General features: G+C 31.2%; 1 protein-coding gene across 1 annotated transcript; it reads right to left on the bottom strand.

Moving 5' to 3' along the window:
- Positions 1-12,331: 12,331 nt before the first annotated feature.
- LOC105773657 (ethylene-responsive transcription factor 4) lies at positions 12,332-13,532 on the bottom strand. The gene has a single exon (XM_012595725.2). It carries the CDS (start codon positions 13,364-13,366, stop codon positions 12,680-12,682), a length of 687 nt encoding a protein of 228 aa, XP_012451179.1. The 5' UTR covers positions 13,367-13,532; the 3' UTR covers positions 12,332-12,679.
- Between the last annotated feature and the right edge of the window lie 1,019 nt (positions 13,533-14,551).

A 14,551-nucleotide genomic window follows, 5' to 3' on the forward strand; every position in this document is an offset into this window, starting at 1 on the left:
AATGCAAAATTGGTATTGATATAAATTTTTGGTATCGATAAAATTTAATAAGTATCGATATAATTTTCAAGGTATTGATACTTATTGTTTGTGCTCAATTTTTATTGAAAGCAGGAAGTTGATTTGGCATCGATAAAATTTTACAAGTATCGATACATTTTGGAAAACATCGATACTTCTTGTAAGGAGCAATTTTCAATTGATTTGAAATGATTTGATTAAGTTCAAGAGTTTAAATTTATTTTCGAACATTGTCAAAAATATTTTAAGTACTTAAAGCATTTTCTATGAGTTTTGGAAGTTTTGAAATATTATTCATACTTTGAATTCTTTGTTTCAAAAGAAAAACAAATTTATATTTTAAAGATATGTTTGTTATATCAAAATAATTTAACAAATATGAGGATAATGTTCTTCAAATTTTCGAACCCATGTCCTCTTGCATTGACAACAATATCCATACTAATCAAATTAATACTCAATCTACTTATCAATATAAAGTTAGAAAAATAGAAACAAGACGTTCTTTTAGTTATGTTATTTTTGTATAATATTTGAGTTATTTTATGTATTTAAAATATTTTATATTTATATCGTAGTTTTATATAATTTATATTTCTATAACTAGAGGATTATATATTTATATATACTTTTATATTATTTTATGTAAAATTTGACACATTTATGTACATGAGTCATGAATTTGACACATTTATGTACATGAGTCATGTTCTTATTACTTTTTTGTATTATATTACGTTTTGCATAATTTATTATTAATTTAGTTTAGAGAATAATAATTTGTTCATATATGTTGTAATTCATAACATATTTTTACATAATTAAATTAATTATTTAATTTAAAGAAAAATTTAAGATTTAGTATTGTGTTTTTTTTCACAAACAAGTATTATAAATCTATATAACGGCTTAATAATTTACTTCACATAAAATTTGATATGTCGAAATGTTTGTTTTATGTTTTTTTCTTCATTTACTATTACATTAAATTTTTAGTTTTTGAATTCTTGAAAAATTTCATATATTGTATTATTTTATCAAATAATTTAATAATTTAAATTTATTTATTTAAAACCAATACTTTGCAAACATAGTGAATGGCATATTCCAACAAAATTAGCATTATGTTATGAATATCTTATTAAGTGGATATCCATCATGATCAAGATAAAGTTTTAATGTACTTTAAATTCTAATAGTTATTAGAATTAGATATCTACTTCTTTTATACTTCTTATGCCTATAAATAGAGACTCTAATGAAGCATTGTAATCATCCTTTTGATCAATAAAGTACATTCTCTATTACTTTCATATTTTCTTTGTTCTTTATTCTCATCTCTCTTGATTTTATAACACGTTATCAACATGATGATTCTCTATTTTATTTCAAAATCTTTCAAAGTCATCCCACAAATCAAATTCTTTTTCACCTTAAACTTTCACTCTTACAACTTTATCTTTGGGATGTTGAAAGATTCAATCTCGAATGGATTATGGTTCTTATTCACGATCTTTGATTTATTGTACAAGCATGGATAAAGTATAGATTTGGTAAGAAACTTATATATTTCGACCATTTTTTTTCAATTAAGGTATGACCACTATTAATTTTTATTTGACATAAATTTCACATTCTAATGGTATTTGATTTTGTCTTTCTAAGTTAATTTTTTATGTAAAAGACATAATTTTTTATGTAAAAGACATAATTTTTATTAGATATGTTTTCTATTAATATGGTATGTTTTCTCTATTATTTTTTGGTAAATCATTCTCTTTGAAGTTTTTTAATTAAGTTATATTATGCATAATATTTAGATGTTTTGATTATTAAATTATTTTTATTAAATATTCTTGAAATTTTATTAAAATTATGGTAGAAAGTGTATTAACCTACCATTGTTGATTAAAAGGAAATTTGATAGGATCTATTTATTCTTATTAACTTGCTAATGTTGAATGATTGTATGGTACCTTTAAATTAAACTTATAAATATTTTATTAGAGCAAGATAAGATTTTATAACATATATATGGTATTAAAATTTGGTACAATGTGTATCGGATAATGTTCAAGCATCGTACATGAAAATTTTGATTATTTATTAAATGATTTTTACTATTAGATTATAAATGTTATTATGAAAACAAAATTGTTTTACTACTTGTAATAGTGCTCGTGATAATAATCAAGGTGATGACGATAATGTTAAAAATCTTCAGGTAGATAGATTTTAATTTGAAAACTCACGCATGTTTGCGATGGTGATTATGAAATAAAGAATCTATTGGGATGTTTATAAATCCGTCCTACTAGATTTGTTGCATTCCCCAAAGTGAATGTAAACATAAAGAAAATAAAAGATATAATCATGGACCACTAAAAGTGAGAATATAGTAATAAATAAGATAATAATGAGAGTTCTCAAGATAACTCTTCAAAGGGTAAAGATAACTTATGTTATCAATGTGATATGAAAGATTATTGGCCACATGTGGCATATACCCAAATATTTTGTTTCATTAATATTCTTTGAGGAAAGATATGATAATGTAGTTATAAATTCTATTATTATAGATAAAAATATTTATCTTATTTGGTACTAAAATAAACAAATATTATTTCAATATTTGATAGTACAAAATTTGTCGAAAGCTCTAAAAGAACTAATATATTAATATATTGTGATGGTTAATCCATTGATTTTAAAAGATATTTATAATGGATCTTATATTGAAATTGTGAATAAGAAAATATTATTGAATCACTATTGCTATAAATGTCTATTTTGCAAGGATGAAAAGAGAGGATTAGGTTATTGATTTATATTTATTTTATAATCTTTATGATCTTCTTTTGTCATCATCCCCATTAAGGGGTTGGAAGCAAAATATTTGACTGTGAAAGATCTATTTATGAACAATAAATTATGATAATTCTATCTAAAGCTCGTTATGATTGGATGCGCCTGAAGTTGCAATTTTTTTTTTAGATATTTGAAGATTTCGACATATTCCCTGAAGCAAATATTACATATAGTTGTTTGAAAATTATATTTACTTATTGACTTAGTGGCATTATAGACTTTACATTGATTTAGACAGTTCCAATAGTAAATGTTACAATAGTATTTATATGTGGATACAAAATAAAAAGAATGACAATAAAATTATCAATTGTCAAAATTATATTTACATTATTAGTACAATTGAAAAACATGCTGAATTAAACCGAAGTTTGCTAATACAAATATATTTACTATTTGGTGTGATTAATTAGACTATCCTAAATCATATATGATGCGAAAATTAATTTAGAATTTATATGGACATTCATTAAGAACCAGAAGATTCTTTAATTTAAAAAAAAACATTCATTTTTTGTTTGTTCTCAATGAACATTGATTCTTAGAAACTCACTAGCTAAAGTTGAGAGTTAATGTATTGCATTTCTGAAATGAACATAGGTCCATTCATCCACCATGTGGATGATTTTAATATTATATGATTTTGGCAGATACATCTACAAAATAATCACATATGTGTTATCAATTTGCAACTTGTCGTTTGCAAGATTGCTTGTTTAAATAATTAATTTCAGATCATGCAATTAAGACAATTCATCTTACTAATACTTGTAATACCCCCTACCCGTATTCATTGCCAAAATAGGGTATGAGGCATTACCAGATTTTTCCGAATAAATTTTTTTTTTTAAAACCGAGACTAATCCAACACAACCAATTCATTTCAAAATATTTTCAAGATAGACTTACCGTATTCATAAAATAATCTTATCACATACCAAAACCAAAATTTGTTAGCCATACCAATGGCTAACCATACATTCATTCCACATTAACATCTACTTTACTAGCTTATACATGCCATTGATTTCCAAAATAAAGTTTCTTTATGTACCGAGATCTTGAGATTGATAGTGTGATGCGTCTCCAACCAAATCCGACCTCCAAGCTCTCAACTCTACAAACAGGGGGAAAAAGAAACAGGGTAAGCACTTTGTGCTTAGTAAGTTCATGCAACAGGAATTATACTTATCATACTTATACATCCATCGTTTAATAACACAAGCACACATCCAATTCACAAAAACATATACCTATCACATACAAACTCAACCTCATACAAATTTATTACAAAGATAAATGATTGATGAGCTCATCAATTCCATGATTTCCATTTCCTTGTTATTTTTCCATATTTATCCCGTTGAACTATTTGGAATTTCGATGGATTTTCAGGGGTACACCTAAGTGTACAAAATTCGGGTCCGTCAATTCATATTCATGTGCGCACATTTCCATTTCAGAGAGCACACTCATGAACCTCATCCTTACAATGGATTACCGATTCAAAGCTAAATCTCAGTAATATAAACTCACGAGTATTGTCGGGATTACCGGTCCGAGCTAAATCCTCGCAACGACAATTACTCTAATGAGCTTGGATCTGAATTACCAGTCCAGGCTAAATTCAGACCCTAATTCGGATTACCAATCCGGGCTAAATCCATTTTCCACATATTCTTCGGGAGGGCTACATCAGGATAGGATCACACGTCCGGGTTAGATCCTTTTTACCGTCAATTCCTTTTCAGAGATCCATCGAATTTTCCTTTCATTCAACCGGGATTTATTTCCTCTTTTCATCAAGAATATCAACACTTCATCAATTCCCATACAATAAACATCCAACTCATATTCACAACAATAATAAACATTTCAAGCATTTATGAATATAATTCAAGTTACACGAACTTACCTCGATACTTGTTCGTAACCAAAAATCTACTAATCCCAAACTTTTTCTTTCCCTCGATCTTGCTTCGTATTTGAATTTTCCGGATCTAAATAAATAAATTTAATCATTAATCTAATACATTTCATGTTCATATGTAACTTTCTCTACAATTCCATTATTATTTATAGTGCATTCAAAGCTGCCTCACTGAGTCACAGTCACTAAATTATTTATATCTTGAGCTAAAGAACTCTAAATTAAAATCCATTAATTTTCCCTGAAACTAGACTCACATATCTTCTTACCATAAAAATTTCAGAATTTTTGATTTAGCCAATAAGTACAGTTTATTCTTTAAAGTTTCCCCTGTTTCACTGTATGACAGTTCTGACCCCTCTTCACTAAAAATTAATTGTCTCACTGTACAGAATTAGGATGATGCTTCCCTTTATTTCTTCAGAAAATAGACTCATTAAGGATTCTATACATATAAATTATAACTCATAATCATTTTTGTACAATTTTTAATGATTTTCCAAAGTCAGAACAGGGGAACCCGAATTCATTCTGACCTTGTCTCACAAAATCTATTATATCTCATGATTTACAATTCCATTGCTTACACCGTTTCTTTTATAAGAAACTAGACTCAATAAGATTTAATTTCATATTTTATTCATCCTCTAATTCGATCTCTACAATTTTTTGGTGATTTTTCAAAGTCAAAGTACTGCTGCTGTCCAAAACTGTTTTAGTGCATGGTGTTAATTACCATTTTTCCGTTAAACTTTCAACAATGATAATTTCGTCCCTGCTCAATTAACCTCTCAATTGAGCTGATTTTTTCTCAATCAACACTTTATTATATCACTTTAAACTACCTTATAACCTTTGGAAATCAGAATTTCAGCACTAAACTTTAATTCCAAACTTTTTCACAATTAGGTCCTACAAATCAATTTCTATTGGAATTACCTAATAAAATCATCTCACAAAATCTTCAATTTCATCCTATTTCATCATAAAATTCCAGCACATATTCATAGCAACTTTCAAATTCATTCATAAAATCAAAAACTAATGAATTTAGTAATAGGACCTAGTTGTAAAAGTCTTAGAAACACAAAAATTACAAGAAAAAGGCAAGAATTAACTCACTTGGTGCAAAAATTATGAAAAACCAGCTTGAAGAAACCCTTAGGACGTTTTTGGCTGATGAGAGTGCAGAAAAATAAAGAGAATTCTAGATATTCCACTTTAGTCCTAACTTTTAAAGCAAATTTTGCAATATTCCAATTTTACCCTTAATTCTTCAATTCTCCTGATTTTTCTCAGCGTATGCCGCCCAAAATATCTCCTTTTGGGGTTATTTGCAATTTATGTCCCTCCTCATTTCACAATTGAGCTATTTAATCCCTCTAGTAACTTTTACACCTTTTTCAATTTAGTCCTTTTCCCTTAATTGACTACCCAAACATTAAAATTTTCTAACGAAATTTTAATACCATATTACTAACACTTCATAAATATTTATAAAAATATTTTTGACTCGGTTTTATGAGATCAAGTCTCGATATCTTATTTTACCTAATTTCTTGATAATTTCTTTTTCTAACTAACCGCTTAATCAAGAAAATTTTTCTATCGATATTTTCATACGATTTTTCCTATCATATCAATATTCATGCAAAAATATTAAAATAAATTTCTCTTTAAATCGGATTTGTGGTTACGAAACCACTATTCCGATAATTTTGAATTTGGGCCATTACAATACTGGTGAGTTTATATCTTAGTCTTTTATGGATTGAGTTTGGAAAACTTTTGTAAAAGTTTGCGCATAATGGTTTAGAGAAATTATTGATTGAACGCCTCTGATTAATGTCTAAACCATTACTTATGAGAACTAAACTTCCTATTTCAACATGAGATTATATTGATTTACATGTTGTACGCATCAAGCCAATAAGTTATAAATACTCCCCATTACAATTGGTTTTTGATCAAGAGCTAAATATTTCTCATCTTTGAACTTTTATATGTCCGTATATGTTCCAATTGCTCTACTACAACGTGCAAAGATGAGTGAGTCCTCAAAAAAAGTTGGGAATATATATTAATTACAAGTTTCTTTATATTATTAGATGTTTTGAATGTATTTGAGATTCAATAATGACATGATTTGTGATTACAATTTTGATTCGATAGTCTTCCCGACATTAGGGGGAGAGAAAGAATAACTTGTAATGAGTTAGAGGGAGAGTAATTTGAACCAGAAATTAAATAAGGATAACTCATTACAAGTTAACTGTTAGATGTATTTACAAACTTAATGAGAAAAACCAAGTGTTATATACCATCTAATATTTTAATTTAAATCAAAGTTCCAGTAAGACAATCAGTTAGAATAAATAATAGATTGATCGGTTCCAAAGATAAAAATTCTTCTAGATGGTCATATAATGGAGGCCGGTGCTCCAGAAGAGACCCAAGACATAACTAATAAGTAAAACTTCAGAAGAGATTCAGATACCTGAAACTGAATTTTAAAATAATGAAAATAAGAGATCTCGATAAGTTATGTCAATTAGAGAAAATGTGGAATCAGATAATAAAAGCGGTCGACAATGATTTTACATGTAATATTATTATTGAAATAATGATCTTAAATAAACCTATTGAGATATATATGTATAGAATAAATTGATCAAAATAGAAAGACACAACTCAAGTACAATTAAATTCGTGGAGTTTTTGGATCAATAGTTCAAATATCCAAAGGTATAAAGCCAGTGAGAATGCAATTGAAGTAGTTTTGCAAAAGCGGAATAAAAATATGAAGTTTTTCGCTAAGTCCTGGCATTGATTATGAAAAATATAATATTTTTTTGTGGTGGATGCAATAGCCTTTAGATATATTATTAAATTAACAATTCATAAAAGATTTAACTTGCATCTAATGGTTATTGTTACAACCTTTTATGAATCACTATATAGTAAAGTTTATATTAAAATACTTGAAGGATTTAAGATGCTAGAAGCATATTGAAATTCTCAAGAAATTGTTCATTTATATGAATTGAAATAATTTGAACATATGTGGTAAAATTGACTTAGTGAATAGTAGTTGAAGGAGCATTATAAAATGATCCAAAATACTTATTTGTGTTTTTATAAAAGAATCATGATTAAAGTTTGTTATGATTATTGTTGAATCTCTTGAAGAGATCAAAATATATTTTCCCAAATTTTCCTTACTCATGACTTTTAAAAGAATGGTAATATAAATGTTTAGCAAATACATTCAAATAGTCATTTGAAAAACTAGTATTCAAGATCGAATACGTAGAATATGAGAAAATATACGATATTTTTATGAGGGGGAGTAAATACGCGTTGCACTCTTTTTCCCTTAATCGAGGTTTTGTCCCATTGGATATTCCTGGTAAGTTTGGCAACATATTATGCGTATTATAAATTGTGTACTCTTTTTCCTTCATTAGGTTTTTATCCCACAGGATTTTTCCTAATAATGTTTTAACAAAGCATATTATCTACCAATTGACATCCAAGGAGGAGTGTCATAAATATTTTATTAAGTGAATGTCCATCATGATCAATATAAAGTTTTAATATATTTTAAATTCTAATAGTTATTAAAATTAGATCTCTACTTCTTTTATACTTCTTATTCCTATAAATAGTTACTCGATAAAGCATTGTAATCATTCATTTAATCAATAAAGTACATTCTTTATTACTTTAATATTTTCTTTGTTCTTTATTCTCTACATCTCTTTTTATTTTATAACACATCACACATAATTAAATTTAGTAAAATTTGCTTTCGTACTTGTGTAAAAAGTAAAACGCTCTTGTTATCTATAATATTAATTCAATGTATAAACGTCTACAAGCAGCCAAAATATAAAAGAAAAATATTTTCCTTTTTCAAATAAAAGAATAAAAACGAAAACATAAATAATATGTCACCTAAAAAGGCAACAAAAGTCCATTTAAAAAGGTTAGGGGCTAAGGCCGAAACTTCCTTCTCTTTTTTTTTCTAAACAGAACCAGCCGCCCCACACCCTCTCCACCTAACCCTCTTTTTATATTACTATAAATTTTCAGGAGATAATGACATAAAATTCTCTCTAATTTGAAATAATTATTAATGTAGTATCTCTACTTTTAATTTATTTATTTTGATACTTAAATTTTTTTTACCTTCTAATATTTTGATATCTGAGATTACGGTGTTAATTTCTGTCAGATTTTGCAGTATGGGTTAACGAATGGATGCCACGTATCAGTAGGGTCATGGAAACGGGCCGATAGAAGGACCTTGAAATTAATTTCCCTTTTCTTCACTTTTTTTTTTGTCAAATACATCTAAAAGAACTGTTCTAATTTAAATACATTTTATAATTTAATTTCTTTTTCCCTTCTCCTAATTTCTTTTTCCATCTTATCACCTTACACAACATCTTCTTCTCTCTCTCTTGTTGTTCTTTATTTTGCTTTTAACTTTTTCACTTTTACTTTTTCATCTCAAACTATTTTGAAGATGGTTTATGAGTTTCTAAGTATAGAGGAAATTTATTGGAGGAATGTAGGGAAGAAACTATTATCAATTTTTTTCCATCTCCACTTTGTAATCCTATTCTTCTTTGATACAAAACAAAAATAGATATTTTTTCCTCTTATCAGCATCATTCATACCATCAATTAAACAATTCAAAACCGAAATCTGCAGGCAAAAACTTGAGAACCCAAAATGAATAAAAAATTGAACATAAAACAATGAAATACTAAAGTTGATCTTCTGCAGCAGTATTTATTTTTTTTTCTCAGTAAGGTGGTTCAGTCCACAAGTACAACAAAGGACAAAAATAATAATACACCAGAATCACCAACACAAAACTAGTAAATAACAAAGATACAACAAATACCAGCAAAGTGCCAGTATACACCACCAAACTAGTACCAGCAGAGCTAACAAACAACAAACCCAGAAAGTATTCGATCGAAAAGTGTCATCCTTTGCTTAAGCATCCATCGAACCATAAGTGCCATCCTAAACCCAAATCACAAACATTTTCATCTACTGACTTTGATTTTTTTAGAAAGCTCCCAAAATCACAACTCGACCACTATTTCTTTTTGTGAGGCCTCCTTTTCCACCGTCTCCATCTTCAAATGGAGACTCGAAACTGAAGGAACTCCATAAACCTGAATGAGATTTCTTCTCTAGTCCAAGGTCTAGTCAGCGTCCCTACGATGTTTCAGGCCAATCCGAATAGTCAGGTGTTGAATCTCGGGAAAGGGGAGTTTCCATGTTTATCTAACGGCGAAGGCATGTTGAAATTTGAAGTTTCTTTTTTTTTTTTTTGGGGGGGGGGGAAGAATGTCAGATTTATGAGATTCAAAGCTGTTTGGGGGAAAAGAAGGGTGAAATTGAATTTAGATCTATAACCGATGAAGGTTCCGGCTCAAACTGACGAATGTCATGGCGGAGCATGCTGACCTGAGGCTTCATCGTTATGGTATAATTGTTTTTAGGTCCTTAGACTTAATTGATTAATTTTTCTTTCTGACAAATAAGTTCAAGGATCACGTGTCAAAATCTGATAAAATCAAGACAGTCAGCCTTAGGTACCAAAATGTTAAACGAAAGAAATTTCAAATACCCAAATAGATAAAATAAAAGTATAAGTACTACATTGACAATTATGTCAAAGTATGGAAGCATTTTATGTCATTGTCCCTTTTGAAGCCCCTCACTCTCTCCATTCAAATGAGTAAAGGAAATAAAAATATTTAAATAATGATTTTAAATAATATTTTATTAAGAAGATAACAAAATGTATAAACGAAATTTAATTGAGCTAACAAGATTAAAATTTTATTATAAAAATTACTTATCTAACCTTATTAATATATTATTTATTTAATTTTCTTCAATTAAATTTATACTTAATTCAAAATACTAAACTATATTTTATTTACACTGGTTTTTCAACAATATTTTATTTATAAGAAATATTAATTGGCGGTTGCTTTTTTTTCTGCTGTCCTTTTATATAAAATAATATTTATATATATCACGCTCTTTCTCTTTGAGCGTGAAACGTGGCGCATCAAGAGGGATCGGCCTTGTCTTTTTAAAAATCATGGCGATACAATACAATACAAGGCAAAAAACGAAAAACAACAAGGGGTCCCACAATACCAAACAACTTTTAACGTAAACACGCCGACCCGCCGGCGTTACTGTCTGTCCCTTACCCGACACGTCACCTATTCTACCAAAATTATTTATCCATATTTCATATAATAAAATAATATTTAAAGTATTTTCTCTTTTAAAAAAAAAAACATTTTAGTCGTCGGTGCATAACATCCCATCCCACATAAGCTCCAGATATGCACTCTTCCTTTAAAAAAAAAAATTTGGAGTCAACATGCTGTTAAGATTATCATAACGCGTAATTATACCAGAGGGTGACAACTACTAAGCGTGAACCGTATCGGTAATGTATAGTTAGACAGAAAGAATGTTAAAATATTAAAGTCGAGCAATAATAGGATAATGGAATTAAAAAGTTATTGGTTAATGATTTTAATAAGTTTTTTAAAAAAATATATGAGAAAGCGAAATCTTTGAGCATAGATATGGACGCTCAAAGACCGGGGGGCCCCACCAAAAGCGGCAGCCGCGCATTCACCTCACTTCCACTTTCAACGCCCCCGTCCACGTGGGACCCGGGCTTGTCTCCTTACTCTCCTTTTTTTCGTGTTGAAAATAGTTTTATTTTCTCAAACAAAAAAACAATTACGATAATGATTAGATTTGAAAAATGGGAAGACACACACGCAAAGATCGGACGGTCATATAGCACGTGCAGTTCCGACACGAATCTCGATAAATACCCCTCCAGTCAACATGGGGAATTCTACCTTTCGGTCTCCTATCTAAAAACCCGCTCTTTTATTTTTCATATCACGTCACGCGCCCACTTGTTTTTTCTTCCCTCTAAAACAATGTACTCTTGGGTCCCACAATCCCATCCCTCTTCCAAACCTAGCCACCTGTGCTCCCATCCTGATTGCTAAACGGAAAATCTCAGAAAGGAATTATAGCGAATCTTTTTTATCATTTCCATCCTTAACCAATGGCATGAAGAAAAAATAATATCAAAACTGTTATTACTATTTTATTTGCCCATGGTTTTCGATATTTTGACAAATCTGGTGTTGGGAAAAAATTGGTTCATCTATGCATTTCAAATGGTTCTAAAAAAGCAATTACCAGCACCCATTTCCCGAAACTTGAATCATAAGTAAATTTTCAAATTAGTACAAATTAAGGAAGTTTGATATTATATCAATTCAGCAACCAACAGAACAAAACAAAAAGTAATGCGCTCATAACACTAATTAAAGATAGATCAGCAAAACACGTAAAGTTATCCATCATAGATCAAGAAATAGCCGGAATTAGTTTTCAGATTCTGGCAGAAATAATTACTATCAAACCCATAAATATACGTCAATCAAAAAAAGGGGAAACTTGTTGTGCTTAATTCATAGGGGGAAAAATTACAGTAATTAGTTATTAAAACAACAGACAAACTGATGTTTATCTGCTGCAAAAAAAGTTCTTGAGCTAACTATTCACATAATCTGGGCCGGTCGATTGCCACGATAGATCACATCAAAATATCACAGCTGTTGCCGTAAATTTATCTCTTTTTTTTTTTGGGTCTCATTTTCTCTAAAATCTACCTTCGATATTTCCTTGGGACTGCTAAGAAAATATGTTTAAACAACGAAAATTTAAAAAACTCGTTTTTTTGACCTTTCCGCTTTGACGATCTGCGAATATTAAAAAAATCAGGCAATTTCCGGAACGGCAGGTTGGTTGAGATCGATATTGAGAAGCGGGCGCGACTTGACCTCATGGTGGTTCAAATCAACGACGGATGATGAGTCAGAGTCGCTTTGTACACCATTAAACGTCGCATGAAGATCATGATGATCGAATCCAAACCGTTGAAATGGGTGTCCTTTCACTGCACCAGGCCGAACGAACGGTTCAAAGTAGAAAACTTTGCGGCCCGCAATATATGGCACCGGTGAAGCTTGCTGGAAAGGAAATCTAACAGCCGTAGGCACGTAACCGGTAACCGCCTCACCTTGTACGAGGTTGAGATCTAAAGGCGAAGAGTCAACCATGAGCGCCGGCTCACGGCTCGAGGATTCCACGGTGCTACTCTGGCTAGGGCTATGTTGGTTGTTGTTACCATTACTTTTACAGTTATTACCTTTGCTGAGATTCTCACAAGGGACCGGAAAATTAGTCTTGGCCTTGGCGCCGCGAAATTCCCTAGCGGCGGCGTCGTAGGCTCTGGCTGCTTCCTCGGCCGTATCAAAGGTTCCTAGCCAAACACGGCTCTTCTTCCCTGGATCTCTGATCTCAGCAGCGTAACGCCCCCATGGACGCTTCCTTACTCCTCTAAAATGAACCTCGTTATTATTCCCAGTACCCTTGACGGCCGCCGTTTTCTCCCTCGGTGCCATTTGAGAAGGGAAAGCCTCAGTTTCCTGTTTTCCGCTTGAAGAAAACGAAGAGTAGGGCGATGTTTTAATGTTCTCCTTTGGTAAAAGGGGATTTATGTGTGGGGTTGAGATAGAATGGAGGAGGGCGAAGCGAGGAGGATTTTATAGAAGGGAGGAGAGGAATCGGCGAGGAATTAAAGCAGAGTCTAATGAAGGGGTACAGTCAAGGAGGGATTTGACTGAGAGGGCGGCTGCCTGGTGGCAGTTTTGTAAATAACGTGACACGTGGGATATCTTATTTATATCATCATGGCTATTATTATACTATTATCTAACGGATGTTATGATACTGTTGATTGCGTGCGGTGGTATGGGTCTCCATCTCACACTCTCTTCCATCGCGTCCTCTCACACAAAGTGGTGGAAATGGGAACAAGGCGCGTGGGGTAGGGATGTGAAGTGAGAAGAGGGAGTTCCAATAAGTTGTCGGCATATTCTGCTAACTCGCCGCGTGACATTTGGTTATTTTATGGATTGATACGATAAATGAGGAGTGGGGGGCGCTGGCTAGTGGCTAGCCCTTTATTTTATTTGTTAAGCCCCGACCCAGCTCCTTTTGAAGCGCTCGCTTGGACCAACAGGTGTTCCTCAGCAATCCAATTAGAAGTGGGCACGTTTCATTTGTTCCTTACGCGTGTTGATTGCCACTTAGCAGTCGTAGAAACAAAAACAATAAAGCCTCCTCACTCTAACGCCTGCTACGCACATGATTAGCTTCTGACGTCTAGTATCATTTTCACCCGACAGCTCCCTCCCTCACTCTCTTTCAACTTCGCGTCAATCTCACGCTCCTTTACCCGCATTTTAACATGGAATTGTTTGAATTTATGATCAAGCAGCAATAGTAATAATTTAATAATTATTTGTTGGTTGGTTGGTTAAAGAAGTGGGCATAGAAATTGAGAAGGTAAATCTTATTACAACAACCGTATAGAATAAAAAAAGGGTTTAGTTTCTTAATGAGTTGTGTTTTCTAGAAAATTCGTAGATTATAGGACAAATGTTTATATAATTAAAAAATAGGGTGGTGTGGGGGACAGCCTGGGGGGCTGCCCACAAAAATTTCCAAAGATTTCACGCTCCACAACACAGCCACCAATTTTCTGCTGCCGGCTGTTGAGCGGAAACGTTAGGCCCCACACCTTT

This window comes from Gossypium raimondii, chromosome 6 (assembly GCF_025698545.1).
Source record: "Gossypium raimondii isolate GPD5lz chromosome 6, ASM2569854v1, whole genome shotgun sequence".
NCBI classification, from domain to species: domain Eukaryota; kingdom Viridiplantae; phylum Streptophyta; class Magnoliopsida; order Malvales; family Malvaceae; genus Gossypium; species Gossypium raimondii.

Bases quoted from the DNA above. Each gene is read 5' to 3' on its own strand.
- LOC105773657 (XM_012595725.2), bottom strand. From the start codon at position 13,366: ATGGCACCGAGGGAGAAAACGGCGGCCGTCAAGGGTACTGGGAATAAT.